Here is a 27,347-nt window from a genome sequence, read left to right on the forward strand (position 1 = left end):
AGAAGGCAAAGGGGTGCAAAGAAATGTGTTCTTAGCACCATATTTACTGCCACAGGCTAAGTGGGGCCAGACTCTGGAGATCCAGGATAGGCTTTACCATTCATGGTTTATCATGTACAACTCTCCTGTCAACCATAACTGACAAGAGACTAACATATTTTACCTTTGCAAGTTTGCAGTGTAAGTATCCTAAGACAGAACACATGTTCAATTAAGATCTTTATCTTGCTTTAAAGTCTCTATTATCTTAATATGTAACATATGAACTAGGGCTGATTTGAAATGGCTAGAATGCACTTTATTTTCCAAAAAGTATGTAGTCAAATATCTTACTCAAATTATTTTTTGAGTATTTCCTAAAAGTCTACTATAAGTCTATTTCTTTCCAACCAGCAATTCAACTATGTCAGTGTAAAAGATTTCCTGCATCACAATTATCTTCCATACTTTTCTTTTTAAACCATCCATTACATTACCAATTCAGCACCCCAAATTATTTGGGAATTACAAATGACTTATGTTAAATTCTTACTTTATTATTCTTAAATAGCAGGTGACAATCTTCTCCCAGTATTAAGTAATCTTAATAAGGCTTCACAGGTAGACACTGGGCATTACATTCAAGCAATGACTGTAAAAATGTACTGTAGCGCCTTCTCAATTTTCACTAACATGAACAAGGGCCAAAACATGCAAATGGGGGTATTCTGAAGAGGTTTTATGGGTGCCAGATTCATTCTTCCCAGTATCCTGGAGAAAGGAGTACACGTTTCACAAAATGTGAATATGTTGTTCAAAAGACACTAACTCAAGTACACTAAAATCAGTACTAGTATTAAATAGCCACTGCAAGTCAACTATGTAGAAGAAAATAGGAGCAGCAGCTGTGGGCGATACTTTCATTTAAACATCTTGCCTAGACAACTGAAAGCAAGCAAGCAAGCCACTGACTGTATCAAATTGGATCTACCAGTGGAATGGACGCTGGGTTTATGGAGCCCTCTGTAGGGCACAAGGGGAAAACAAAGAAAACTGGCAGAAGTAGATGTTTGCTCACTTGATGCTGGAATGCTGCAAAGGCTGCAAGCACTGTAGTTTCGAATGAGGATAGTTCTGTTTTGGAAAAATCACAGAACTGAGGGTTCTCAAAGCAAAATAACTGACAAAAGAAATGTTAGCCTTGTTTTGAAAAAGCTATGCACCTAAGTTTATATTTGAATATCTGAACAGAACTATAAAAGCTTAGTGACTCTGAAAAATTCTTACCCACCAAGTAGAAACTGGAGTGTTTTAATTTAGTGCATTATACTTAAACAAAGGACAACAGGTAGCAAAACATTTATTCTTCCCCTTCCTCCATCATGCACTTCAATACAATGTAGTGGATTTTGCTTTTCTTAAGTAAACACTCTGTATTCTGCATAAGATTTCTGAATAGCTGGATACTCAAATGCAATGTATTTTTTAAAAAAATTTATTCATTTGGAACCCCCTAGATTCACAACATTTTTTGATACATGAAGAGCACTGAGATTCAAAATGTTACATATGCCAAGTTTTCACATGCTTATTCCTCAGCCACAAATACTGACATCTGCTTTCAGCACAAATAAAACTTGAAAGACCTGCTTGCCTATGCCTTTTCTCCTGTGCATAAATGTACATAAGATGGCAACAGTAAGAAAGTTAGCAACACTGTTCTGTTCACAATGTTTGGACCCAGAAATAAGTAATTCTGCCTTCTGAGAATAAGAAACACAATTTTAACAGTGAGCTAAGCGTGTGTATTCTCTAGCAGCTAAGCTGCATCTGAATAAACTGTACAGGAGAAGCAACAGCTGGAACAGGAAGAAAGAGTTTAAAGAAACTGGGGGGGGGAGGTGGAAATGCCAAAACTGAAAGCAAATTTCAAATTGAGAAAAAGTTCAAAACCTAAAGGAACAAGACAATCCTGTCTCATAGTACCCTAACTAGAATCTGCTCCTAAATTCAGACTAATTGTGAACACTGTTTTAACTGAGCTGTACCCATGACCAATATGAGTATTTCATGGCCACATGCTTTTCATCAATAAGAAAGTTTGAGCACTTGATTTCTTCAAATGGATCTTAACTTCATCCTACATTTAACATGATCAAACTATGAGAAATAAGAGTTGTATAAGAATTTCCATCTTTGTAAGAAAGAAAAGACTTCTGAGAACTTTGTATCTGGCATTTTCCCTAAGGTTTGCTCTTCACTTCCATTGATATATTAATACATTAATTTAAGCCAAAGTTTTGAGACTGGTAATTCTATCATCTATTTAAAAACGAAATAAAAATGTTAGTTTTTGTAACATTCCAGAAATTCATAGCTGGGTTGTGTTAAATGCATTCTTTTTCTACAGGAATATTCTATTTAGAAACACAATTGCAAATATTTGACTGCTAAACACTTTTCACTGGAGAGTATTTGACAGGAACCTATGGATGGTGAATTTTGAGGGTTTTTGAGTTTCAGCAAAAAGGTATCCACGGTCCTCTCCCAAAACCATATCAGAAAAATTCATCAGATTAAGTTTTTAGGATATTTCAATCTCTTCTTGGTTTTCTATTCCTGGGAGACCTATTCACAGTTTCTTCCTCCTACAAATGTAAAAGAATATATAAATAACCCAGTTACATTCAGATGTTTAGCTTTAAAAATAAAAGAGGATGTTTTCAAAGGTAATTTGCTGTGATCTGACACATCAGGCAACGGAGTTTGCTTTTTTTTTTAAACAGCTGTTGGCACTGAACAAGGATAAGCTACTTCTTAAAACTCTAAGCCTGACTTTTTGGCTGCCAAGTCAATCAGATTTAGCTGTTATCCCACATGCATACTTTTTTCAATATTGTAACAATACAAATGTTTCATTTCTAATATACATATCAGGGTAACAGAAACATCAAGAATGGTTCAGGCTTATTTTTGTAAATGCTACTACAAAACAGTAAGATTTAATATTTTTAACGTTTGACATTCATGGCAACAATGTATACTTCAAAAAACACCAAATACTTGCATATGGGAATGAACTTCTCCAAGTAGCCTAAAACTCAAATAAATAAATAAATTCCTTTAAAAAACCATGGCTGTACTGGCTTTCAAAATTTTGTAGACTTGAATATCACTTGAATAACACTTCAGCATGCAAATAATGCATGTAGGGACCCAGAACCCTGCAGGTCACATCGTTGAAAAAAATAACAAAATGCTAATCCTGCCCTAACAAATTTGCATCCCAATGTGTGATGTTAGTACATAAATCATATGGCTTATGTTGCAACATCATAGCATACTTTTTGTTGCCTCCCCTGACTCCCATGAATCGTGAAGAAGTTGTGGTTAAAGATTTAGGAGGCAATGAGTTACAAGGTAGGCTTATTGAAAACAGTAACTGCATAATGTCTAGGATTAGTATTTCTGTCACACCAAGTTTTGTAATTAAATACTTGCCTCTGTAATGACTTTGCTATCTTCTTCCTCTTCCATTTCCACCTCCACCTCCTCCTCCTCCTCCTCCTCTTCCTCCTCCACCTCTTCCTCTTGGCTCATATTTTCTGTATCTCCATCATTCCTGGGCTTCTCTTCTAAACAAAGTTTTACAAGGTATCAATTTTGTTTACAGTAAAAGTGTCAATTTTGCAGAACGCAATGCAACAGACAAAATTCCTCTTGTGTTTATATCATTTTATGTAATTTGCATGACATTTGAGTAATAACAATATAACAGTATAACAGACAACTGGGAATAGCCAACAACTTCTCCCCCAACGGATATGTTAAAATTGAGGTTTCACTGTACTGCAATATTCATCTTCCCTTTCTCAGACATTAAGGTTCCACTTTGTGAGGACAGGCAATTTTCCAAAACACTTTTAGTGATTTCCAGGCTGCTGACTCTTTTACCTACCAGGCTTTGTTTCATTTGATTCTTCCTCTTCCTCTTCCTCTTCCCCTTTGTCTTTCTCCTCCACCTTCTCTTCTTCATTTACATCTGGTTGAGGAGCATCTGTCTTTTTGTACTCTGCAGCACTTGGTTGTTTTGTCTGAAATAAGATGTTGAAGGAGTTTTGCAGGTCAGTTCTTCTAAGATGGTCCACTTTCTTTCTCAGTTTATCAAACAAAACTTTAAAAATCAACTACCTCCATAGTACACACCTTTCCAGAACAGCAGAAAAGAACAACAAGAAAAACAGGCAGAGCCACTGTCAGGATATATACTATCCAAAGCCAGGGACGTTCTTCAGCAGCAGCCATCATTTGACCCACAACACCAGGCTAGAAGATAAATGAAAATATAAAGATATGCATATTCATCAGACATAGCAAACAATATAGCTGCCAGAGAGATATAAGTCTCCCTCTCAACTAGTAACATAAATATCTACCAAAATGTTTATAGCACTGTCTCAAATATTTAAATTACAATTAATATATTTATACGGAAGCACTTGTATTAAATATTTAAACTGATTAAGGTAATTTCTAAATCTCTTTACTACCAACATTTCCAAATTTTAATTGCTGCAACAGTTTCAGCAGTGCTGTAACTAATCTATGAGAGCAATTTAAGGGCTTTTCAAGAAGATTAAGAACATGTATTTGGCAAGAGTTATCTCACCATTTAGAATCTCTTGAAGTTACCTAATGGAAAGAGTGCTAGAGCATCCTGACTGAGGAATTCAGGTCTGAAGATCTTGGCCAGTTGAATCAATTGGCCAAACGGACCAGCTGGTTTCACCTGATAAGGTACAGCTTCCTTCTGTCTTAAGCTTGGAAGAAAAGACTTTTGATCCTAATATTTACTATTTACTAGTACTTTATCTGAACAAATGGCAGAGTCACTTAACCTAATACATTAAATAGTAGTGAAAAATTAAAATAAGTTAACCCACCAACTCATACATCATTAATAAATAGGCTGCAGCTTACAGTGTGTTTCTATTTGCCACAAAGTTCTGTTCTCTCTTCTCAAAGAGAAAAACACAAATCAACCTGTTTAATAGAACAGAAAAGGCCATTTCTGAATTCTATTTTATGCTGCACTGTTAGAAGAAAATTAAAGTTTTCTTTCTCACCTCAGCAGCACCATCAGCTGCCTTCTTCAGACCCCATCCATCATTACCCCAGTCGTCTGCCACTGCTCGGTCAGTACAGATTATGAAATTATCAAAGAATATATCAGAAGTCATAGACCATAATTCAAGCCCCACAGCATTAAAGGGGGTCATTTTGAATGGCTGTACGTCTTCAAAGAAGTCTGGGTTTGGAATCTTCCTTGGCTTCCAGATGCCCTAAATAATACATAGACACACTGAATCAATTCTACAAGTTTTAATTAACACTTCAGACATTTTAATTAATACTTCAGATATATTTGAACTGAACAGACTAATAGAAATTTAAATTCCAATTAAATCATTATCAAAAGGCAAGGCTGTAAAACATACTGTGAAGATCTTGGGGGAGATACTGCCTGAGCAGACATTGACAAAATAGACCCATAGTCTACTGCCGTATAAGACAGCTTCTACAGAAGTAGTTATGTTATTCTCTGCAGCATCAAAGACAGTCTTGTCACACTTTACATACTATTAATTACAATTCATTGAGAAGTTACATCTGAATCTTAATGGAGACAAAGAAATCATTTTCCCTGTAACTGTTAATAATCTCACTATTGGTACACTGATTCTGTTGTCACCTTGCTGCTCGTGAAGAAATATTATGCTTTCTATGCATACATTCAACAGCAGAATGGTTCCTGCTTATATTTCTTCCATTTACCTTCCCTATGACCTCATAACTTCCAAGCCATATGAGTGAACATACTACATCTGAGAGCAGTATTTCACCTGTCCGATGAAGTAGTCTTTTAAGTTTATGCCGTAGTAACTTTTAAGATGCCACAAAACTATTTTTGCTTTTTGATGTAGAGGTAATTTCACAGGCTTGCTCTCTATAAATAAAGCACTCAACTGTCTTCCAAAAAGCATGGTATTTTAGTTCTGCATAATGCCCTGGAAATATACCTAGTTTAACCTGAGCGAACGGATAAAGAAACATTCCTTGAGAGGGAGCTTTAAAATAACATACCTGATAGTTGGGGTTGTCAATCAAAGTAGGCTTCCATTTGCCTTGATAGTTTGGATTGCCAATTGTGGGTCGTTGCCAGGTACCACAGCCAGGAGCTGATTCACATTTGGGGTTTGCAATCTGGGGTGCCTCCCACTCTCCATCCATATCTTCATCCCTGAAACATGAACCTCTGCTTTAGGACTTTTTTTCAGAGTTAGATACAAAGTATGTGCATGGGAGAGAAACAATCATCAACAGCAATTAAACCTATGGTGATTAATCCAGTATAAAAATACAGTATAAATTACAGTATCGAAATATTACAATTTTATTTAAGTTAGTAAAATAAACACCGTCACTGAAAAATTATCAAGTAAAATAATTTACTACTACTGTACAGACTATTTCCATTTATTTGCACATGATCAGCGAGGAACTTTGGCTATAATATGCAGTTGAAATTCAATTGAGATTGACCTATTGTTCTACAAGGAAGTATTTGCCCGTTCAATTTTTGTAGATCTGAATTTTGTGTATCTCTGCTGCTGACTGTTACCAGAACTTCATGGGTGCTACTGAAATGTAAGAGAAAATCTGTGTCAACAAATAATATGAAAGTTAGGTGCTTGTTTGATTTATTTCATAAACTAAGTCATCCATCATATGATATATCAGTATGAAAAAATTATTGCCCCCTTACATATAGTAACTGTCTGCATCAGCTTCACTTGCAACAATTGCAATATCTTCCTGTAATTGGTGATTAGTCGCTCATGTTGCTATGTACTAGCTTCGGTCCATTCTTTCCTAGTAAATTGCTTCAACTCAGAAACATTTGAGAGTCTTCAAGCACAAACTATTCATTTCAGGTTATGCCATAAAATTTCTGAAATTTAGGTGCTGACTTTGGTCATTTCAAACCACCACATCTGTTGTTTTTTGTTCTCTTATAAATTTGTGCGTATATGCTTAAGATAGTAGTCTTGCTGTATAAAATATCTGCACTTCAACTGATGATAAACGACCTAATATTCTCCTGTAGGACGCTCTGATCATGGTCTACTCTGACTCCTGAGTCATAGGCTGAAGGGCCTGATCTGACAAGCTGTCAGCCTCAGGAGCAGGCAGACAATCAATTGCCTGAAGCAGACCTGAGAGACAACGAGGTGAAGGTGTGGGCACGCAAAGATCATGAGGGACCAGCTCCTGGTAAGGTGCCTATCTCCAGGACAAGCCTGGCTATTCAAGAAGGAAGGATGACAGTATTTCTAACAAAGCCGTACTTGTAGCTGGGGCTACTTAAGAGCAGCCTCCAGGATCATACTCTTGTTCCAAACAATTCTCCCTGCTTCTGGTGTTCTCATTCTACACTTGGACTCTGGGCCTGTGGACCTCTTTGGCATTAGAATCATAAACTGACACAGGCCTCTCTCATTGCTATGCCAATGCCTCATCCTATTTTCCTGAACCAGCATGCCCTGCATCTTACCTTTTACGGTTATGATTCTGGACTAGACTCTGAGGACTTCCGGCTCTGGACCCCTAAACACTCAAGTTTCAACCCATATTGGCACTGCAGGTGCTATGCTATGAGACAAGATCTCACCTCCCCTCAATACAGTTTGCGTGCAACTGCTCAGCCATGCATTCTATTTGACTTCTTAGTTGTTTGAATTACAATCCCATCATTAAATCAGATGCAACTTGCTACTGAGGGACTGCTCAGTCTAGAACAGGACTCTTCGGAACATTCATTATTGTCCTAAATAGTCTCCTCTTCAGACCTGTCTCTAGCTGTGGATTTGTGGACCTCTACAGCTTTAGAAATGGTTTTATAAACTTTTCCAGACTGAAATGCATCAATGAGTTTCTTACCAATAACTTCAGTCATTTCTTTAGAGTACAACATAACATACCTCTAGAATCTGTGTAGCGAGAGCCAAAGTTTTTGAGATTTACATAGGACCTGGCTGGTCCAACTGAACTGGGAAGGTAATGACTTTTTTGCATTGGGGCATACGCATTAGATAAAAGTTAAGAAGTTACATAATGTATGAAATAAAGGAAACAAGCACCCCACTTTGATGTTATTTGCCCACTCAGACTCATATGAAGCTCTAATATCATCCATGAACACTAATTTTAGCTAGGGAAAAAAAGAACAGTAGAACCTTGGATGTTCTTTTACAGTTATTTGTGACTGCTTATATAACTGTAATGAGAAAACCAACATTTTATTGATTTTAGGTTTGGAAGAAAGAAATTATAGCAAAAATCTAATTTAACATACAAACATTTTCAGTATTACTCAGACCAGCTTTACCTACTGAGCAGTCAAGTAAGTCCATTAGCATTACCAAAGAATTATCTTAGGAAAAGGTTTTGTTTAAAAAAAAACCTCTCTTAATGCAGTAAGTGCCAGGAGGCAATACGCAATACTCATTGTTGGTTGTTTCCATGACTTATGTAACCCCAAGTGCCACCACTAAATATCATTTCTGCTGACTGAAATGAGACTAGTACATAACAGAAGTAAAACATGTTTGAGAATAAACAGAATGTTTATCAAAAGTATCAGCATTGAGGAAGAAGTAAGACAAGGATGTCTGGTGTCTCCTTGGTTGTTTAATGTATTAATGATATCATTATGATAATATCATTACATATGTTGATTTTGGGCATGAATGTCCATATTCTTTCGCATGCAGATGATACCACTTTTTTGTGGGGAACTTGAATGATTTACAGCAAATATTATATTGTATAACACAATCTCAATGTACATGTAATGGCCAAGAACTACAGCTAAGTAGTTGAATTTGTATACCTTGTTACAGAATATTTACTATAGGATGGAAAAAAAGATGGAAAAATTTTAAGGCATGCAAATTCTGGTAGGTAGTAGGCAGTATATGGTTTGTTGCAAGGAATAAATATTTGCTGAAGTGAAAATGTCTATGTATGAGGGTGTCCTTCTGCCCATTTTGTCATATGAAGTGGGAGAGTTGAGTATGTCAAGCAAAATACAAACATACCTTGAACATAATGGAAATGGGTTACTTAATAAGCTTGCGTGGCAAAACAAGAAGAGATACGGCCAAGAATAGATGGGTGATACTAGTAAGATACTAATATAAAATAAGTACACTGAACTAGTTTGCTCATACAGAGATCAGAATGAGCATGAAATTGCAAAACAAATATATGAACAAAGAATGAATGGGTTGAAAGGAAGACAAAAAAAATCATGGTTGAAGGGAGTAGAGATCCTGCAAGAAAAGTGAGAAGCTAAACAAACAAAAAACATAATATATGAAGCAGTATATATATGGATGCAGTCTAAGGAAAGATCATTTAAAATCACAGAATGATATGGAGAGGTATATTAAATAGTGTTGATGTAAATTAGCTTAGCTATCTTTCCTTTTCTTTCTCATACTTTTAATTTTATATTTTGACTTACTACAATTTATTTTACATGTTCTACACAATGATGCTTACCTCAAAAGGGAATACTAGGGAAAGGGAATATAGTATGCATCTTAGACTTCATCTCACTAGCCATATCATTTAACTTATATACAAAACATTTTTGTAATACTGATTTGATATTTCTTTATCTGCTAACTCATCAGTTTAGATACATAATAGTTCAAAATATATTTACCTCTAATTTGACCATCAGTGTCATTTCTAGACCTACATACAGTAAATACTGGCTGTTTTCCAAGAACAATTTATATATACATTCCAAAGACGTTCATGATGTTCGATCATAATATCTAGATTAAGTAATGAGCTCTAGGCAATTTTACAAGCTACTCAAGTTACTAGGCTTTCTTATATTTGATTGTCATTCTCCCAAACTAGAACTTGTGCTTAATATATGGACAAAAGAAATACAAAATTTTGCTGTAAAAATACATTTAACTGCCTCCCCGTTAGCTAGTAAACCTGTAGCTTGTTTTTTAAAATAAACTCATCCTTTATTTCAATAATCAATTCATTGCAGATGAATATAACACTGCACTCCTCCTACTAGCAATTGTACAAACTAATATTCAAATGAGTATCAAATCTAAGGCTTAATATGTATACGTATATGTATATGGGCTGTGGGGGTCTGGATGGGGAACAACAGGCTTCAGCTAAACCCTGGTAAGACAGAGTGGCTGTGGGTCGATGGCTCCTCTGTATCTGGGAAGTTGTCGTCTTTAGTTCTGAATGGGTGGCACTGCCCCACTCAGACCCAGTGCAGAATCGGGGGTTCTTCTGGATTCACGACTCCTGCTCAAAGAGCAGGTGGCAGTTGTGGCCAGAAGGGCCTTTGCGCAACTTCGTGCTGTGCGCCAGTTACGCCCTTTCCTGGATCGAGAGGCCGTCCAAACAATCACTCATGCCCTGGTCATCTCCCACATAGACTACTGCAATGCCCTCTACATGGGGCTACCCTTGAAGAGTATCCGGAAGCTTCAGCTGGTTCAGAATGCGGCTGTGCAGGCAATTATTGGTGTCCCAAGATCGGCACATGTGACACCACTGCTGCACAAGCTACACTGGGTGCCAGTTTGCTTCCAGGTCCAATTCAAGGTGTTGGTTATGACCTTTAAAGCCCTACATGGCATGGGGCCAGGTTACCTGAGGGACTGTATCATCCCCATGACATCGACCTGTCCCACACGATCATGCAGAGAGGCATGCTATGGATCCCGTTGGTAGGAGAATTTCATTTGGTGGGGTCCAGGAAGCGGGCCTTCTCTGCAGTTGCTCCCGCCCTCTGGAACACTCTGCACCTAGAGCTGAGGCAGGCCCATTTGCTCCCGGCCTTCTGGAAGAACTTGAAGACCTGGCTTTCTTATTTGATGGAATCCATGACAGAATTAAAACCTTTAACGTATCTCTACCAAAAGCTCAAGAATATTTTTAAAGTGGACATTTCTGGGATATTTCAAACACGGACTAAACAACTGGAATTTCTAATAAAGCCCCGTCAATGGCTTCATGTCCTTAAAAACTTTGAACTGGTATCTACAGATTTGAGATTAAGGTTGGTTCATCAAAATGTTATATTTAGGGTGCATCTGAAAGAATGGACATCAGATTTTTTTGTGCTGGAGGTATAAGAAAAAAAAATTAGGGCTCACTGACCCATATAATATGATCATGTAGTATCTTTTTGGGATGATGTATTAATGTATATAAGCATATTTATGGGAAAAATCTTTACAGGTTAAAGATGTTAACCTAATGTTTAATTATATACCACAGCTTTGGAGTTTGACTATTTATCAGGCATTATGGTTGTATCCAGCGGGGGCGGGGGGGGGGGTTAAGAGAATTATATTAAGAAATTGGAAAAGTGGTATTATTCCAGATGTCAAGAAATAGTTGTTGGAAATGTGTGATCTATCCAGTTTAGAAAAGGCAGTATTTTCTACTAATCAAAGGATACAACAGTATGTGTTACTATGGCAGAGATTTTGTGATATCTTACAATAATATCTTGCATTGCTTAAAAAAAACTACAGTTGACCAGTATAGTTACGACCATAGCCTAAAACTGAATACACTGTGGAACCAGTATTAACTTACCAATCCTCTGGTTTTTCTGCATCAGGATCAGCTACATATTCTGGCTCGTCATCCAACCAACCTTCTGGTTTCACAGCATCTTCATCTGGAATTTTAGCAGGAGCATCCTCATCCCTATAAAAATTTAACACAATCAAAATTATATTATTTCATTTACAATTTAACACGAACATTATTTATGTATTTTGTGGTTTGAAACTAGAATACTAGCTTTTTCAAATACGATGGCTTCAGTGTCTGATATTACAATTCTCATAAACACTATCCATTGGCTGAGACTGACAGGACACAAGTTATCTGCCTGCTGTGGTGAGCAAGAGATTTCCTTTCCAACAATACAATTAATGGTATTAAGAATAAAGGCCCTCTGTGCCAGACTTGGCTTTTTTCTTGCCCCCTCCCCCCACACAGTGGAGAGATTGCTTAAGCAAGCCTTCTCTTCCTGAGCAGCTTTTCTCTACAGCACAGGGCTTCCCTAAAAAGTGCTAACCACAAGTCAAAAAGCTCAGCTCTGTGACCTTAATTAGTTGATTACAGGTAGTCCTTGCTTACCGACCATATGACAATGCTATAAAATCTGGGCTGCCGGCGTGATTGCACTGCTTTCAGTGTGTACAAGACTGTAAACAGGCACTTGACCATTCCAGAGGGTGGGGGAATGGTTAGGAGGCAAACAACAGCTGAAGGTGTGAAACTGACTAATCTTATCTCTTTCCAGCAGGAAAGCATGGTCATGTGATTTCCCACTTAGCAACCACTTCACTTAGTGGTTGAGCTGCTGGTCCCAATTTGGACTGTTAAGTGAGGACTACCTGTAGAACCTGGCCAGCTTGTGCAGCTACCTGAAACTGACCAGACCTTAATAGGTTTTACACTGAAGGCTTTGTTTGCCTCCTAAGCAGCAGCAGAGAACACACCTGGCAAACAGCCAGTGCTAGCACATTCCTCTCAATGTGTATTCCCCATTGTGTGCCTGTTTCCTCACTTGCAAACCCTTCATCTCCAATGACTGTAAATGGATACATTATAGTCTTCCCTTAACAACAGTAATTGGGACTGGAATTTTTGTTGCTAAGCAATGTGGTCATAAAGCACGATGTCACATGACATCATCACTTAGCAATGGCAATCCTTCCAACAAGCAAAGTCAATGGTGAAGCTGGCAGGAAGTCGCAAGTCCCAGGTAGCTCACAAGCAGGCCAGCAGGTAGGCAAGTGGCTGCTGCCAGGTAGGGGAGGGTGCGCAAGCGGCCACCGTGGGCTGGGGTGGTGCTGTGGGTACCATAGCCAGGTTCCTCAGGGGAAAAAGGCGCAGGAGTGCGAGCAACTTACAGGAGCAACTTGTGACCTTCCCTGCTGGCTTCCCCATTGACTTTGCTTGTGGGAAGCTGACTGCACTAGGTTCCAGTAGATTTCCAAGTGCACTTCAAAGGGCTGGTTATCACCTTTAAATCCCTATATGGCACGGGACCAAGTTATTTCTGAGACTGTTTCTTTCCAATTATTTCTGCCATTCTGTCAGATCAGAAAGAGTGGGCATGTTCCAGGTTCCCTCAGTGAAACAGTGCCATCTTGCAGGAACAAGAAGACATGCCTTATTTCTTGCAGCTCCTATCCTGTGGAACAGGCTCCTCCTGGAGATCTGGATGACCCTGGCTCTGTTGGCCTTCTTGAAGGCTGTAAAAACCCGCAGCCTGATATAGCTAAGTCTGTGATTGAAAATAATGTGTGAGGTACCTCGGCTTTCGTATTCTGTATTTACTATGTTTGTTTACACCTGTATTTATATTGTTTTTATCATTTTGTATTGTGAGCTGTCCACAGTTATTTGCTTAAAATTGGTGGCCACATCCTGTACATTTAAATGAATGAATGAATTCAAAGAGTTAGTGGGTTGGCAGGTGGGACTTCCTAGCTTCAGCACTCAATATTTTTACTCCCTCTGCCCTCACTATAGAAAGGACTGCAAGGCAACATATATAAGAACATTCCTGGAAAATTCTCAGCTTGCTGGCGAATGCTCTGAACAAATGGAAGGTGCAACAGTGCTGATGATAAAATTCATGGTAGAATGTAAAATCACAAACTTAAACTTTTTCATCCTGCAAAATCTCCACTTCTTTCCCAGATCGAAGGACAAAGCTGGGCTCAGTTCGTTTCCCTGAGAAAAGGGATACATGGAGCCATCCAGCAGGTCTCTCAATTAGCACAATGTAGATGCCACTGGGATTGCCTCCCTTCCCACAATATAATTTATATAGAAGGCTGTTCTAGAAGAGATGGGATCATGCCACAAAAAATGAACTCCACTCTCACCTTCGTTGGTCCTTTAATAATCAAGATCAGACAGATGCTACTTCAAAAGGGCCTTCAACAAGTACTCACCAATCATCTGGTTTAACAGCATCTGGATCTGGAATCTTAGCTCTCTCATCCCAATCTTCTGGCTTCTGATCATTTGGGTCCTCTATCTCACGTGGAGGATTCACAGGGGGGGTCATATCAGACAGTAGATTCCCAGTGTTTACAACAGTTTGATCAACCAGAATTTCAAAGCTGTTGTCTGGGTTCAATACTATGATAAAAATCCAGAAATATAAAAATAAGATGAGCTCCAAAACAGCCTATCTTCTTTTAGTCTACTGTCCTCTTATTCATATGGCACCGTGAAGCTATCGTTGTAGTGAATAGAATACAGCATTTAAAAAAATACTTCATCCAAATTCAAGCAAGCAATAATATTTTGGGTTTCCTACACTGCTCAAAAATTTCATGGAATTCATATAATCTATTAGAACCCCTAGCTCTCCATACAAAAAAACTGTTCTACCATAGTTTTTTGCGAGAATCATAGAAATATAAAAAAAGTTTTTCTTTACAATATAGTACATATGTCAGCCCCACTAGATAGACCAGACCAGGAAATCAACTCAAGAAGGCTAAAACTATCTTTATTGAGATGGGCTATAACAACAGAATTTTGCAAGTTTGCCTGTGTTGTACCTCCTTCCCCTTCTTATACTCCAGTGAATCAGAGAGGTCTCTGCCTGAGCCACTTTCAAATATTAATTTCTCTGGAGTTAAAAAAATGTTTCACCCCCTTTTGTCTGGGTAATAGTGTTTGCATACTTCTGTCAAGGTCATCTTCCTTACTATACCATAGTGGAAAATGCTCCCTTTCCTGCCTTCATTAAGTACTATCTACATTATAATTTCACCCACAAAAATATCCAAATATGTGGCTGCTTTACCCAGAGTATAGAGATGTGTCTTCTTATCAGTAAAAAAATTCTTTAAATCTGCCTCAGGACGCTTGGCATGTTTCTCCTCATATTTGCCAGTCTTTGGGTTCTTGTGGCGGAATATGAAGTGCAACTTGTAATCTTCACCACACTTGTCTGGGCCAAACATAATAGTGTATGGAGTCTTATCATGGAACTGGTCCTATGAAAAATATAGATAGGCAAGCCTTCAAAATAAAATATAAATTAACTTTTAACAAAAGTTCCATTTCATACTCTACTGGACACCTAACAGTATTTAAGCTTAACTCAGCCTATCAAGCACCTCTCTGCAAATAGATTTAAATACAAGAGGAAAAAGCAAAAGAAAAAAGAACCCTGTGGGGTTTTTTTTACTGCAAAATAAGCCACAAATGCCCAAAGTGATATTCAAACTAATAAACAAAAGTGTTCATTTGTTAGCAGCTTTCACAAAGATTGCACATGTAACCTAAAGGAGGCCGCTGAAATAATGGGATTTGTGATAAACCTGAAATCAGCCCTTAATGTTCAGTGAACTGACAAGCAATCAACTTGTTAAAGCAGTAAGATATTTGCAAGAGCATAATCCAACAAAATAAACATTAGGAACTCAAAAGTAGGGAGAGAACAAATTCAAAGTACTCACCAAGTTTAATTCGTGAGATTTGGTAAGCAGTTTGACATATGCACCACCACATTCAATTCCATTTTGGAAGTTGACTTCATACCTAAGTTTGGAGCACAAGAGGTCACACTGTCATTTAAAAAAAAAAACCTCTTGGAAATGATTTCACACACCACTACATTAACATTAGCTAAACTTTGGGTTTGCATTCTTCCATCCTTTCATATGCTCTGATTCCTTCCTAGGTTTGTCTCCAAGCAATTACACACATACAACCCTCCAATTTCCAATTCTATCATATAAAATTATGGAATGATATGCATGTATCAGCAACGAGAAACTAAATTACACTGTGAAACCCTTGTCTATTGTTTATGTATTGGGTACAATATTGCTGGTTCAGTGAAAAAGACAGCAAGACATACTTACTGTACAATGAGAGGCCTGGTGTCAAAGATAAAAGGCTTATTAAGTTTGGCAGAAATTGCATGATGTTTGGCCCGCGAAATCAACACAAGACCTTTATCCCCAGGAAGTTTAGTATCCTTCATTTCCTGCACTTCCCATTTGCCTACAGAAACAAGGCAACATCAAAACCTTGCTGTTTTATTTCTGTTTCCATAACAAATATGATGCAGATATGATACAAACACAACATTCTTCAATCTCTATTTACAATTATCACAGTGTGGTTGCACTGAATGCTGCTTTTTTTTCCTTCAGAAGACTTTAGCAGCAATGCCTCTTGCAGACAGGAGCTGTTTCATCATAATATCAAACATTATGGTTTTTATATTATAAGCCACTGAATATCAATAAATTTATGTAAGAACTAGGCATCATTGCCTCTTCTAAATAACTGCTTTTTGCAAAACGAACATGGTATCGTTGGAATTGTTGTCTGGACAAATATTTGTGAAAAATTATGCTCCTATTCTACTGTCATGGCATTTTTTTCTGAAACTGTATTGACCATCACTTATAGTATAATTTTATATAAAAAATAGTCTTGCTAGGAAAAATCCTACCTCAAAAGAAGTACATAATCAAACACCTTGAGAAGTGTCCAGACAACAGTTTTTCTAATAAACATCTACACTAAGTTTAAATGCTCTAACAGGACTCTGATCTAACTTACACTAAGGAAATAAGTTTGTATCTGGGCTGTACAGGTTGCAAGTTGAGCCTTTTATGACTGAATAATCCTCTTTAATAAAATACTCTTTCTATATAGAAAAAAGCATGCTGCAATAAAATAAAACTTCCTATATGAAGAGAAAGATGTTATACGCACCATCATATTTGGCAATCTCATCATCTGTATCATCCTTCTTAGCTTTAGAAAGAACCCACCTAAAATTTTCAAAAAGGTTCTAATGAAAGCATTGCAGAACAAGGAGAGTTTGTTTATCATTCTTATATAGGTGCCCATCTCACAAGCCTGAGTCTGGGCAGTGTACAATAAAACAATTAAAAACAAATCTAAAAATAAATTAAAAATAATTCAACATTAATATAAGACAGACGGTGGGAGAATGGGCCAACACTGTACACAAAATACAACCACTCCCAGGCTCCTTATTTCCATGGGATCCTCAAGCCTGCTGGAAAAGCATGGTTTGAGAGATTTCCAGAAGGCCAATAGGATCAGGGCTAATCTTGCCTCAGTGGGAATGATGTTCTAGAGGACAGGTGCCATGGCAGAAAAGGCTATAACCTGGTTCCATGACATTACAATCAATACATTTAAAAACATATTAAATGCGTACTGCCAAACTTCAACTCCTCCAGTTACTTGAAAGAGACTACAATCTCTTATAGCTAAGAAATAACTTACTGGATTTATTATTTATACGCTTAATATGACAAAGGTTGGTAGGAATGCATAACAGCCATTTCCATTTCAGTTACTGCGGTTTGGAATGTTCTCTCTGGAAGGTCACTCTCAATTGAAGATATTATTGAACAAGTGACTTCCCCCAAATGTTTGAATGCATTTTTCTATCTTTCTATGTTATTCTTCACTTTTCTCAACTGTTATCAGATGTGTTGTATATCAGGTAATTTAGGTGCATTGATTTCATCTTTGCTTGATTTATGAATTGATTTGAGCACTTCATAAGATTTTTAAAAACCTATTTTTAAAAACAAACTTCTCTGTTGTTTATCTACTAGTATTTATTTAGATGAATGCTTACCCTTCTAAAGTTCCTTTATCAAAGTTTTCAGCAAAATAAACTTCTCCTGTTGGTACGGGAGCTGTATAGGTAACCTGAAGACAGATATTTAGTATTTGTTAGTTGATAGCCTGAGTATTTTAAATCCTTTCACTATGTTTATGATCAAGCACAATTAAAATTTAAAGTCCTAGTTTGTATGTCAAAACTTGGAAGTTGAATGATCAGGAGTTAACATCAGAATTACCAGAACAGCTGTTTACTAAAACATAGCCTGGGATTTACACATCAAGCTAAGTTATGTTTAGTGAGTGGTTTTTAAAAACATTCAAAGCAAAACCCAAGCTACAGTATGGATTAGCATATGTACACTACATCTCAACCTTTAAATGTATGATTCAGAAGGCATGCTCATACCTTTTGAATGATAGTGGAATGTCGATGTTCCTTTTGTTTGAAAATAGAGGTTAGCAGCCTTTTCAGGAATGGATACTATCATGCAATCTCGCATGATAGAGAACTTTTAAATGCACAACATCCTGTAAAATCACCCGGTATTATGTAATTTGATCTGATGTGAAAACCCCAAATTATGCATGCTGTTACTTAAAACTTCATGAGATCTCATATAAAAATACTAAAAACTGCAGGATTAAATCCAGCTTTACAAGACAAAGCTGTTTTTAAAAAGCATGACTTTTTTTTTTAACTTCTTCACTGGAAAAAAAATATTTAATCAAACCTTAGGTAATGGAGGAGCACTAGTTTCATGCTTTAATTCATCAGCTTCTTCAACACCATTATCCAGGTCATCTTCTATATCTATTACATCATCATCATCATCATGATCATCACTGTCATGTGCCAGGAGATTGGAAGTTCCAACTATTAACAATACTGCAAATAGCAAGCACTTTCGCTTCATGGTCTATGACAAAGAGAGAAGAGAATGTTAAGTCTATCAATGAAGTCAAGGAACAAGGTTTGTATTTCAAGATGCAGTATAATTTCCAAGATCTTGTGTTTGCCTTATGTAACCCTAAATCCAGGGCATTAAAAATATAGGACATGTACTGTGACTGGGTACAGTAAGTTGCTTTAATGGCGATTACTGTAACAAAGAATAGTTGCTTTAATGGCGATTACTGTAACAAAGAATTCACACACCAAATTAGGACTGATACTACCATCTTGTATGTGTACATGGTACCCATTTTTGCTAGACAAGGATTGACACCAACATCTGAATATAAGAAAAATAGGAAACAAACTTTAAAAGTGGCTACTTTACCATATAATATTTAATTTTGGACCTCAACTAAAGGAGATCTGACTGTTTTTACTTGAGTTATAGTTTTATAGCAAATATCAAATACTGGGAATGGCTTTCATACTCTCATGGAAGTTTTCCCAAGATACTAGGCTAACAAGTGTTGGAAACAGATACATTTTATAGTATTCAACCTTTTCAGAATTTTTACCTTCTCTATCTCAAATTTGTTTATGGAAGGTAACATATAATTTGGAAAAAAAACTAGGTATGAAAGATTGAAAATACATGCCCACAGATATTATATACCACAGTTTCTCAACCAGGGTTCCGTGGAACCCTAGGGCTCCATGAGAGCTCACGAGGGGTTCCCTGGGAGATGACGATTTATTTAAAAAATTATTTCAAATTCAGGCAACTTCACATAAAAGAGGTAAGTTTCCTTCTTTATTTTTAGTTTAAGAACACCGTTAATGCATCTATACAGGCCTACACATGAAACAAATATAATACTTTTTTAACTTCTGGCCTATATTTGAGCCTGAATGGGCAGGGGTTCCCTGAGGCCTGAAAAATATTTCAGGGGTTCTTCCAGGGTCAAAAAGTTGAGAAAGGCTGTTATATACTATTCAACTGCCTGCTATACTTTAAACCAGATTCTATAATTTATGTACAAACAGTACCGATTTCAGGGAAGTTACCAATTATTTGCATACACAGAGAAGATCCTGCAACAGGTCCAGCAATCTCATCTTTATTGTCAAAATTGTAAATTTCATGACAAATGTAAATTCGGATTATTTTCTGATATTTTATTTTCCATCCACTATGTCTTTTCTTTTTTCTTTTATCTAGCTGTTTTTATTCCTTAATTTTTTAAATAAATAAAATTTAAATAATAAAAAAGAAGGTACTGCTTAGTTTTACATCATCATCACTTCTCTTCTAAACTGTTTATACACAAACCATTTTTAAAAATATGTAATGACAGAAATGCTCCTTTTAGCAAATTGCTAATAGGATTTTTACCAAGCAGTTAAATGTTTTCAGTAACTATTACTTCATTATATCAGTTTTAAATGTTAATGGAGCAAAGCTCCTGAAAAGATCACAATAACTGCCTATTTTGAGAATACTTACAGAAATATTATGCGAATTATTTTTATGTATAATTTTTATTGAAACTTTTAATCAAGAAGATAAAAATAGAAATATAAAGTAAGGAAGCAAAAAGAAAAAGGAAGAAAAAGAAAAAGAAAAAGAAAAAAGTGCAAGAAAAGAAAAAAAGTTGAAAAATAGAAAAGATGTAAAGTGGCTTTCAAAATTCTTCACAGCAGTTATAAGAATATATTTTAACCTCTCTCTAAAGTTACGTATTACTCTTCTTTCTATAATCTATCCTATCTAATCATCAAAATCATAAATCACAAGTTCATTTTTTTCATTAAGTCCGTAAGAGGCTTCCAGTCACCAATAAACGTAGATAATGTCTTTTCTCTATCAAAGAAGTCAATCTATCCATTTTGGCAAAATCTTGTCAACTTCACCAACCATTCTTCCATAGTGCACAGTGTCAAATTTTTCCGTATCTGTGTATATAGTAATCTCACCACAATAATTATATATTGAAATAAAGAAATATTATGGAAATTATTAATGTTCTGAGTAATGTTGTGTTATGGAAACTGTGAAAAATAGGAGAGTAGAAACTACTTCAGCATGACAATACAGAAGCAGGAAAGTGAGAAATCTTGTTGGAATTGAATTCATAATTGTTTTCACATACATTAAATTGCAATACTAGAAATATACCCTATTTTTAAAGTGGGGGAAATGAGGATTTTTTTTTAACAATGAAGGATTGCATTTGAATTCTATTAGCATACTCAATTTAACTCAAATTCAACACATTTGGTGTTGAAATCCAGAAGGTAAACAATAAAAGTACAAGTCAAAGGAGACCTGATGGGGGTCTCTTAGCAAATGAATATTTACATTTAGTACAACTATGCCGCATTTTGGACTTGAAAGCAATAAGGTGCATTAGTTTGTGCAGAGGTCTGAATGTAATGCCTACGTGCAACTCTTTAAAACAGCCCATCTCTCTCCTGTGATTGCATGTCTTAATTTAAGCAGCTGCAGAGAGATGCTACATTCATGTCCACCATATCCTCAAAAGCACCTTTCAGCCTTCCAAGCTAAAGTGCTGCACAATCCTATATTATTTACCTTTACCTTACATTCTAACTCTATTATCCAAACTTACTGGTGACCAAGCTAGCAAGTATCAGCTAACAGGACCTGTGGAAGTCTTTCAAAAGAAGTGCTTTGCAGATCATTTTAGCATAAACAAGTACTTCTTAAAGCATTAAAGTTCTGAATCTCCTGGAAAGCTCATGCAACTGCTCTGAAGACTGCCTTTGGTTATCCGTGCAGGCACAGGTAGCACTTTTACTGTGACTGCCAAGGAAGCAAGCAGTACCTACCTATAAGAACTTTTGCTAAGATTTAAGAGCTGCCGTTCTAAATAAAAAATTGATGGAATGCGAAAATTATTTCACTTATTTCATTACATTTTACAGTCATGATTTAATTTCCCCTTAAACATTTTAACCCTCCCTTTCTATTAAAAAGCATAGTGGCTAAATGTTTACTAAACACAAGTATCTGAAAATTATCTACTTTGAAGAATTTAGCCATTCAAAAGAAGATTGTTTAAAAAATAGGCAAAAGTTCTTGTGGGATACATGCCCTTCAACCAATAGGTAAAAGTGTTCACTTTGCTCCTTACATGTTAATGTGTTTTTTCTTTAATTTAACAATACCCCATGGACTCTGAGCAGGGCACAACGAAATCCAAACTCCCCCAACCCCCATGTATTAAAAACATATATAAATATGGCACCTTTTACCTAACCCAAGGGCCAAACACCTGCTGAACAGTGTGGCTTTTGCCTGTATTCGAACCACTTGTAGAGCTAGGCAAAAACTTGTATTTCCAGAAGAGTGTCCCATAAAATGGGTATCGCCATTGAGAATACAGAAAGTACTGTGCTTTATTTTTATTTTTTACTCATATGCAGTACAGAGCCATAAGCTCTTTAGAATAGCAGAGACCTAGCCCCAGCCTTTGTATTTTCTTTGACCTTTAGAGTCCTAACCTCTAATCTGGCAGAGCAGCTGCCACTGGAACTACTTCACTGAAAGTCAGTATAGTCAGAATAGTAACCCTTATCTTCCACAAAAGAAAGAGGAAAGGAGCAACAGAAGCTGAAAAAATACAGATAAAGAACAGAATTAGACTGGGATTGGTTTTAATACTTTTGATTAACATATCTACAGTTACATCAACTTTAAAGAGAAAAATAAGCTTTCCATTATATCCAAAAGGTTAGCCTATGTTTTCTTGCTAGAATCATTCATTTTTTCATATAACAAAATTAAAGATTACATCAAATCATGATGAAGAATGAAAAGCAATGCAAATACGTAACAATCTGTCCCCATTATATTAAGCTTTTTCCAACAGCACTATTATCCGTTTTTCAAGTGCTATAGATACTAATTTATATTAGTATAAACACACTAGAATGGTTTGCCAGTGTTTTATATAAATTCTTATCAAAAGTATATAAGATGGTTCTATATTACCTGCATCGTGCAAGAATGGAAATTTGGAACAGAAGACTTGATTAAAGTCACACTTGCATGGTTCACACTATGGTAGTATGCAATTTCTGCTTGGATTAGCTATGGCTTGCTGCATAAGTTACAACTTGCTGGGCTTGTGTGACATGCAACTATAAAGCATAGTTTATAATAGTTGGGTTTACACATTGAGCTAAGCCAAAAGCAAACAGAACAGTATTATGACTTAATCTGATGCATAAATATAGGTTGACATAAGTTCATGATAGAGGCATAATTTGAACCAAATTATTTCCTGCTGCAGGAAAACATTGAATGCAAGCTACTTTCTATTGTCTTTCTGAATGTCTTATACATCTACCATCTTCATAGAAAAAACTGTAGTTACTAAATATCTATTAAATTTATCCAACAATAATACTAATAAAACTGTAATTCTTAGGAGAACCCACTTTTACAATGGGATGCCGAGTAAGAATTTTAATTGTGGTTAAATCTCATATTTTTGTCATTATTTTACATTCAAAATTTTTCATTATGTCTTTTCCTGAAATTCTTCCTTACTTTTTAACCTTATAAAGAATAAAGCATTTCTGTCGTGTGTAATATTGGTCTCTAAGGAACACTGCCATTTTGAGTGGGACTGCAATCTAAGCACATTAACTTATAGTCAGTCCCACTGATTATAGTGAAATTTATTTTTCTTTCAACATGAGTAGGAATGCTTTGCATGTCACTCTCCATACAGCACTCTAATTTTAGGACACAATACCCAGTAGTTACAAAACCTTATACCAGTTTTTTTTTCAATCCATTTAATTGTGTCTGCTTCTTGGAGACTGCCTGGACAAGTCCCTGCAGTTTTCTTGGCAAGGATTTTTGGAAGTGGCTTGCCATTGCCTTCTTCCTAGGGCTCAGAGTGTGTGACTGGCTCAAGATCACCCAGCTGGCTTTGTACATAAGGCAGGACTAGACTTCACAGTCTCCCAGTTTCTAGCCCAGTGTTTTAACACTATACAAAACTGGCTCTCTATACCAAATTAAAAAGCTGCCAATCATATTTAAGGCAACACCAAGGTATTTCATATTCAATTAATTGTTCTGTCATTTCCAATTCAGCATAATTCCATGAAAGATTAGAACACCATTTTAAAAACATTAAAGTATTTTCACTCTAGCTAAGAAAGGTATAAAATGCTTACTGTACTATGAAGAATACAGACTTCTTCTGCAGTCTGGTTTACTGTTGAGAATTTTTCCTTAATTTTGTCTCAAAATGTACTGCTTAATAATTAGTACTCCTGTATTTTTATTTCTGTAAGAGTTCTTACAGCACTTAAACATCACTTTTATCCTTGATGTAAAAAGGAGTTTGTACCTTAAGACAAACACCACAACACAGGGAAAATGACAAATTCAGTAAGCTACATGCTTGACTTGCAGATTTTCAGTAAGGTGTTATATTTAAATACACAGAGAAATATTTCCTCATTCTTGTGAGCATTACCTATTTGAAGTTCAAGGTTTGCCACCTCATTACACCACCTGTATCCTGCATTTACAGTTAACCTTTATCCTGCAGAATCATTTTACTCAAAGTAGAGACTTCATCAAGTTAAGCTCAACCTATGGTGATTGCACTGGCTCGTTTTTTTTTAATTAGACTATAGCTCTAACCATGTCCAACTCTGCTTAGTTTTTTAAAATCAGCCAAAATGGAGCAGATGCCCATATCCTTCTATCTTATTATTATACTGGTTTTTCAGTTCTTATATGATGGCCTTGATCTCTAGATCAATCTTTCTCAGTCTGGCGCCCTCTAGACATACTGGACTACGAATTCAAAATTAGATTTACTCGTATTGTCTGAAAATTATGAAGGGCTCTAAGTGGCAAAGGCCAATTCATATTAAATAGTAATCACACATATATTTCCTTCCACTTTTCTCAGAACTGCACGTGCACAGAGAACCCATTTTTAATGCACGGTTAGAAGTTTCACTACTAAAATAATGCCACATTATTCAATTTTCACGAAATCAACAATAAAGGATACGTCAGAATAATTCAACAGCCCGCTGTGCCAATATCCGTTTTATTCACTCAAATGCTCTCCTTCACTGTTCACGCTTTTCCGAACTAGCCTGTGCCGAATTCACTCATTCTCCTTTCTCCCCATGATAGAGCAAACTTCCTGTATGAAGTTACGCGTGTTTTTAGACTGCAACGGGTCTGGAAGGCTTCTTTTACATGAGGGAAAACTACCTACTTCACGGCTATGTATGTCTGGATCTCCCCTTACTTTATAGGGTTTCTCCGCCACACAACAAGCCACTTTAAAGGGCCCTTCAGCCTGCAGCGACAAATCCTCGACCTAACAGTAGCAATTCGTAACTCCGGGCCCTCGCAGGTGATAACACACCCACGCCGCAAATGCTAAGTCATTGCATGCGAGTGGTCCTCGCCAGCAGAGCCACACTGGCCACACACCCGAGCACTAAGGACTTGCCTTGGGCATGCTTATGCCCTCGCTGCCTGCCTCCCAACTCCACGAGGCCTGCGCACCGCACCCAAAACCCGCCGTTTCTCCTCGGTCGAGCGAAAGAAAGAGAAGCGACGGGGACGACTCTCCTCACCTGATTCCTCGGCTTAGGCCTCGCGGGTCAAACACAGCAACTGTCTGACGCCTTAGGCTGTCACCCCCCGTCTCCTTCCCCACCGGCTCAGACCCTAAGCTTCGGAATCCCTCCAGGGGTTCTCGACTCGCCGTTTCCTCGCGCTTTTTCACCCGCCGCCCTCACTCAGCCAAGATGCCCGCCTTGGCCGCTCCAAGTCCCAGGGACCCCGCGCAGGACAGGGAAACGGCAGCAGCCCGACGCTCACCGTGCTCCCCTCCGGCGCACGGCAGGGAAGGGGCGAGCCCCGACTCACCTTACCCGCGCTCCCCACCGGGTAAAGAACTCCAGGCGGCCCCAGTGCCTCTTATCACGTGGTCGCTTCCAGAACGCTGCCGCCACCCACCCGCCTCTTCTCTCCGTAACGCAAGCCCCACCCCTAACGCTGAGAGACTTCTCACCCCATTGATTCAGACGGACACCAACTTCCCGCCCCTAGAATCGCTTTTGGAGTCCATTGGTCAGCTCGCGCTGTCACTTAACTTCGCTCTCGCCTGAAGCGACGTCCCTACGACGCTACCTTCGTGGAGCGCTACCATTGGAAGATTATTAGGGAGGAAGTGGCCACGGATTGGAAGCAAGTCAGAGAAGGGGGTCTTTGAATGAAGAGTTCCGATTCATTCTTAAAGTGACATTAAATTCCACATAGAGTTTATTTACTATACTTTCCTTGGGGGATCAGCCTGTAAGCGGAGTCCTTCTCTGTTATTCCATGTATAACTTACCTCTTGCAGTTAGGCATTAGTTAGACATTCGTTGGATTTTGAAGAAGCAGGATAGAAAGGCTATTGACATTTCTGAATGTTGGTGATGGAGAAAACTTCTGAGGATACTGTGGATCCCCAAGAAAACAAATGGATCATAGAACAAATCAATTCAGAATTTGCACTGGAGGCACAAATGACCAGGCTCAAATTAAATATTCTGGACACATTATGCAAAGACCTGAGAAAAATGGGAGAAAAAACAGGATGACTAGCAGCCGAGTGGATGGATTCAATTACTGCCATGAAGAGTACACTGTTGGAAGATCTGAAGGAACAGGTTGGGAACAGATCTTCCTGGAGAAAATCTATCTGTGTGGTAACTTCAGAAATAGTACACAAAATCATTGTCATCACAGTTAGATGCATACTTAGAAAACGTTATTAAAATGAAGAGCTATCCATGTTCCTTTAGGAAACATGGAACTCTTCATAGAAGAGATCAGAATAGTCTGTTACAGATAGTTTTACATTTTATTTATTTATTTATGAGATGTATGCTCCAATCTGTTATGACTCAGGGTGCTTATATAATACAACAATACAAATACAATTAAAACACAAAATATTATATTAACAAAAAGTCTGGGAAAAAACGAACAATCATTAAAAAAAACAAAACATCGAACAAGGAGCTCATCCCCACTCTAGCCCAGGGCCTGGGGATAGAGCCAAGTTTTAAGGGCTTGTTTAAGTAAGGCCAGGGTTAGTAAAGGTAAAGGTTTCCTTTGACATTAAGTCCAGTCGTGTCCGACTCTAGGGGGTGGTGCTCATCTCCGTTTCAAAGCCGAAGAGCCGGTGTTTGTCCGTAGACACTTCCATGGTCATGTGCCCAGCATGACTAAATGGAATGCCATTACCTGCCCGCCGAAGTGGTACCTATTAATCTACTCACATTTGCATGTTTTCGAACTGCTAGGTTGGCAGAAGGCCAGGGTTGGGGCCATACAAATTTCAGGGGAATGGTGTTCCAGAGGGTAGGTGCCATGATAGAGAAGGTCCACTTCCTGGGTCACACCAGGTGACATTGTTGATCAGTGGGACCTGGAGCATGCCAACATTCTCAATTCATGTAGGATGAATTGGTCTACTGGTTAAGGTGCTGGGCTAGAAACCAGGAGACTGAGAGTTCTAGTCCCGCCTTAGGCATGAAAGCTGGCTGGGTGACTCTCAGCCCAGCTCACCTCAAAGGGTTGTTGTTGTGGGAAAAATAGGAGGAGGAAGGAGTA

The 27,347-nt window shown here is 37.6% G+C and overlaps 1 protein-coding gene across 3 annotated transcripts; it reads right to left on the reverse strand.

The window, feature by feature from the left end:
- Positions 1–476: 476 nt before the first annotated feature.
- On the reverse strand, positions 477–25,729 carry CANX (calnexin). Of its 3 annotated transcripts, none has more exons than XM_063292234.1 (15): positions 25,611–25,729; positions 18,504–18,689; positions 17,783–17,856; positions 16,879–16,937; positions 16,014–16,155; positions 15,606–15,687; positions 14,948–15,140; positions 14,082–14,271; positions 11,698–11,811; positions 6,124–6,280; positions 5,106–5,321; positions 4,186–4,305; positions 3,938–4,073; positions 3,481–3,614; positions 477–2,627 (listed from the first exon to the last, which is right to left on the reverse strand). In XM_063292234.1, exons 2-15 carry the CDS (start codon positions 18,684–18,686, stop codon positions 2,574–2,576), a joined length of 1,854 nt encoding a protein of 617 aa, XP_063148304.1. In that variant the 5' UTR covers positions 18,687–18,689; positions 25,611–25,729; the 3' UTR covers positions 477–2,573. The 3 variants fall into 3 exon arrangements, with proteins under 3 accessions (XP_063148304.1, XP_063148305.1, XP_063148303.1); XM_063292235.1 differs by having other exon boundaries at positions 25,616–25,712; XM_063292233.1 differs by lacking the exon at positions 25,611–25,729 and adding an exon at positions 25,316–25,588.
- Between the last annotated feature and the right edge of the window lie 1,618 nt (positions 25,730–27,347).

The sequence above is a fragment of the Candoia aspera genome, chromosome 2, assembly GCF_035149785.1.
Source record: "Candoia aspera isolate rCanAsp1 chromosome 2, rCanAsp1.hap2, whole genome shotgun sequence".
Taxonomy (NCBI): Eukaryota; Metazoa; Chordata; class Lepidosauria; order Squamata; family Boidae; genus Candoia; species Candoia aspera.

Excerpts from the sequence above, each read along its gene's own strand:
- CANX (XM_063292234.1), bottom strand. The coding sequence starts at position 18,686 with ATGAAGCGAAAGTGCTTGCTATTTGCAGTATTGTTAATAGTTGGAACT. Across the intron at positions 14,272-14,947 it reads GACACATCTCTATACTCTGG|TATTGAACCCAGACAACAGC; the intron begins GTAAAGCAGCCA and ends TTTTTATCATAG. Across the intron at positions 3,615-3,937 it reads ATCAAATGAAACAAAGCCTG|AAGAGAAGCCCAGGAATGAT; the intron begins GTAGGTAAAAGA and ends AACTTTGTTTAG.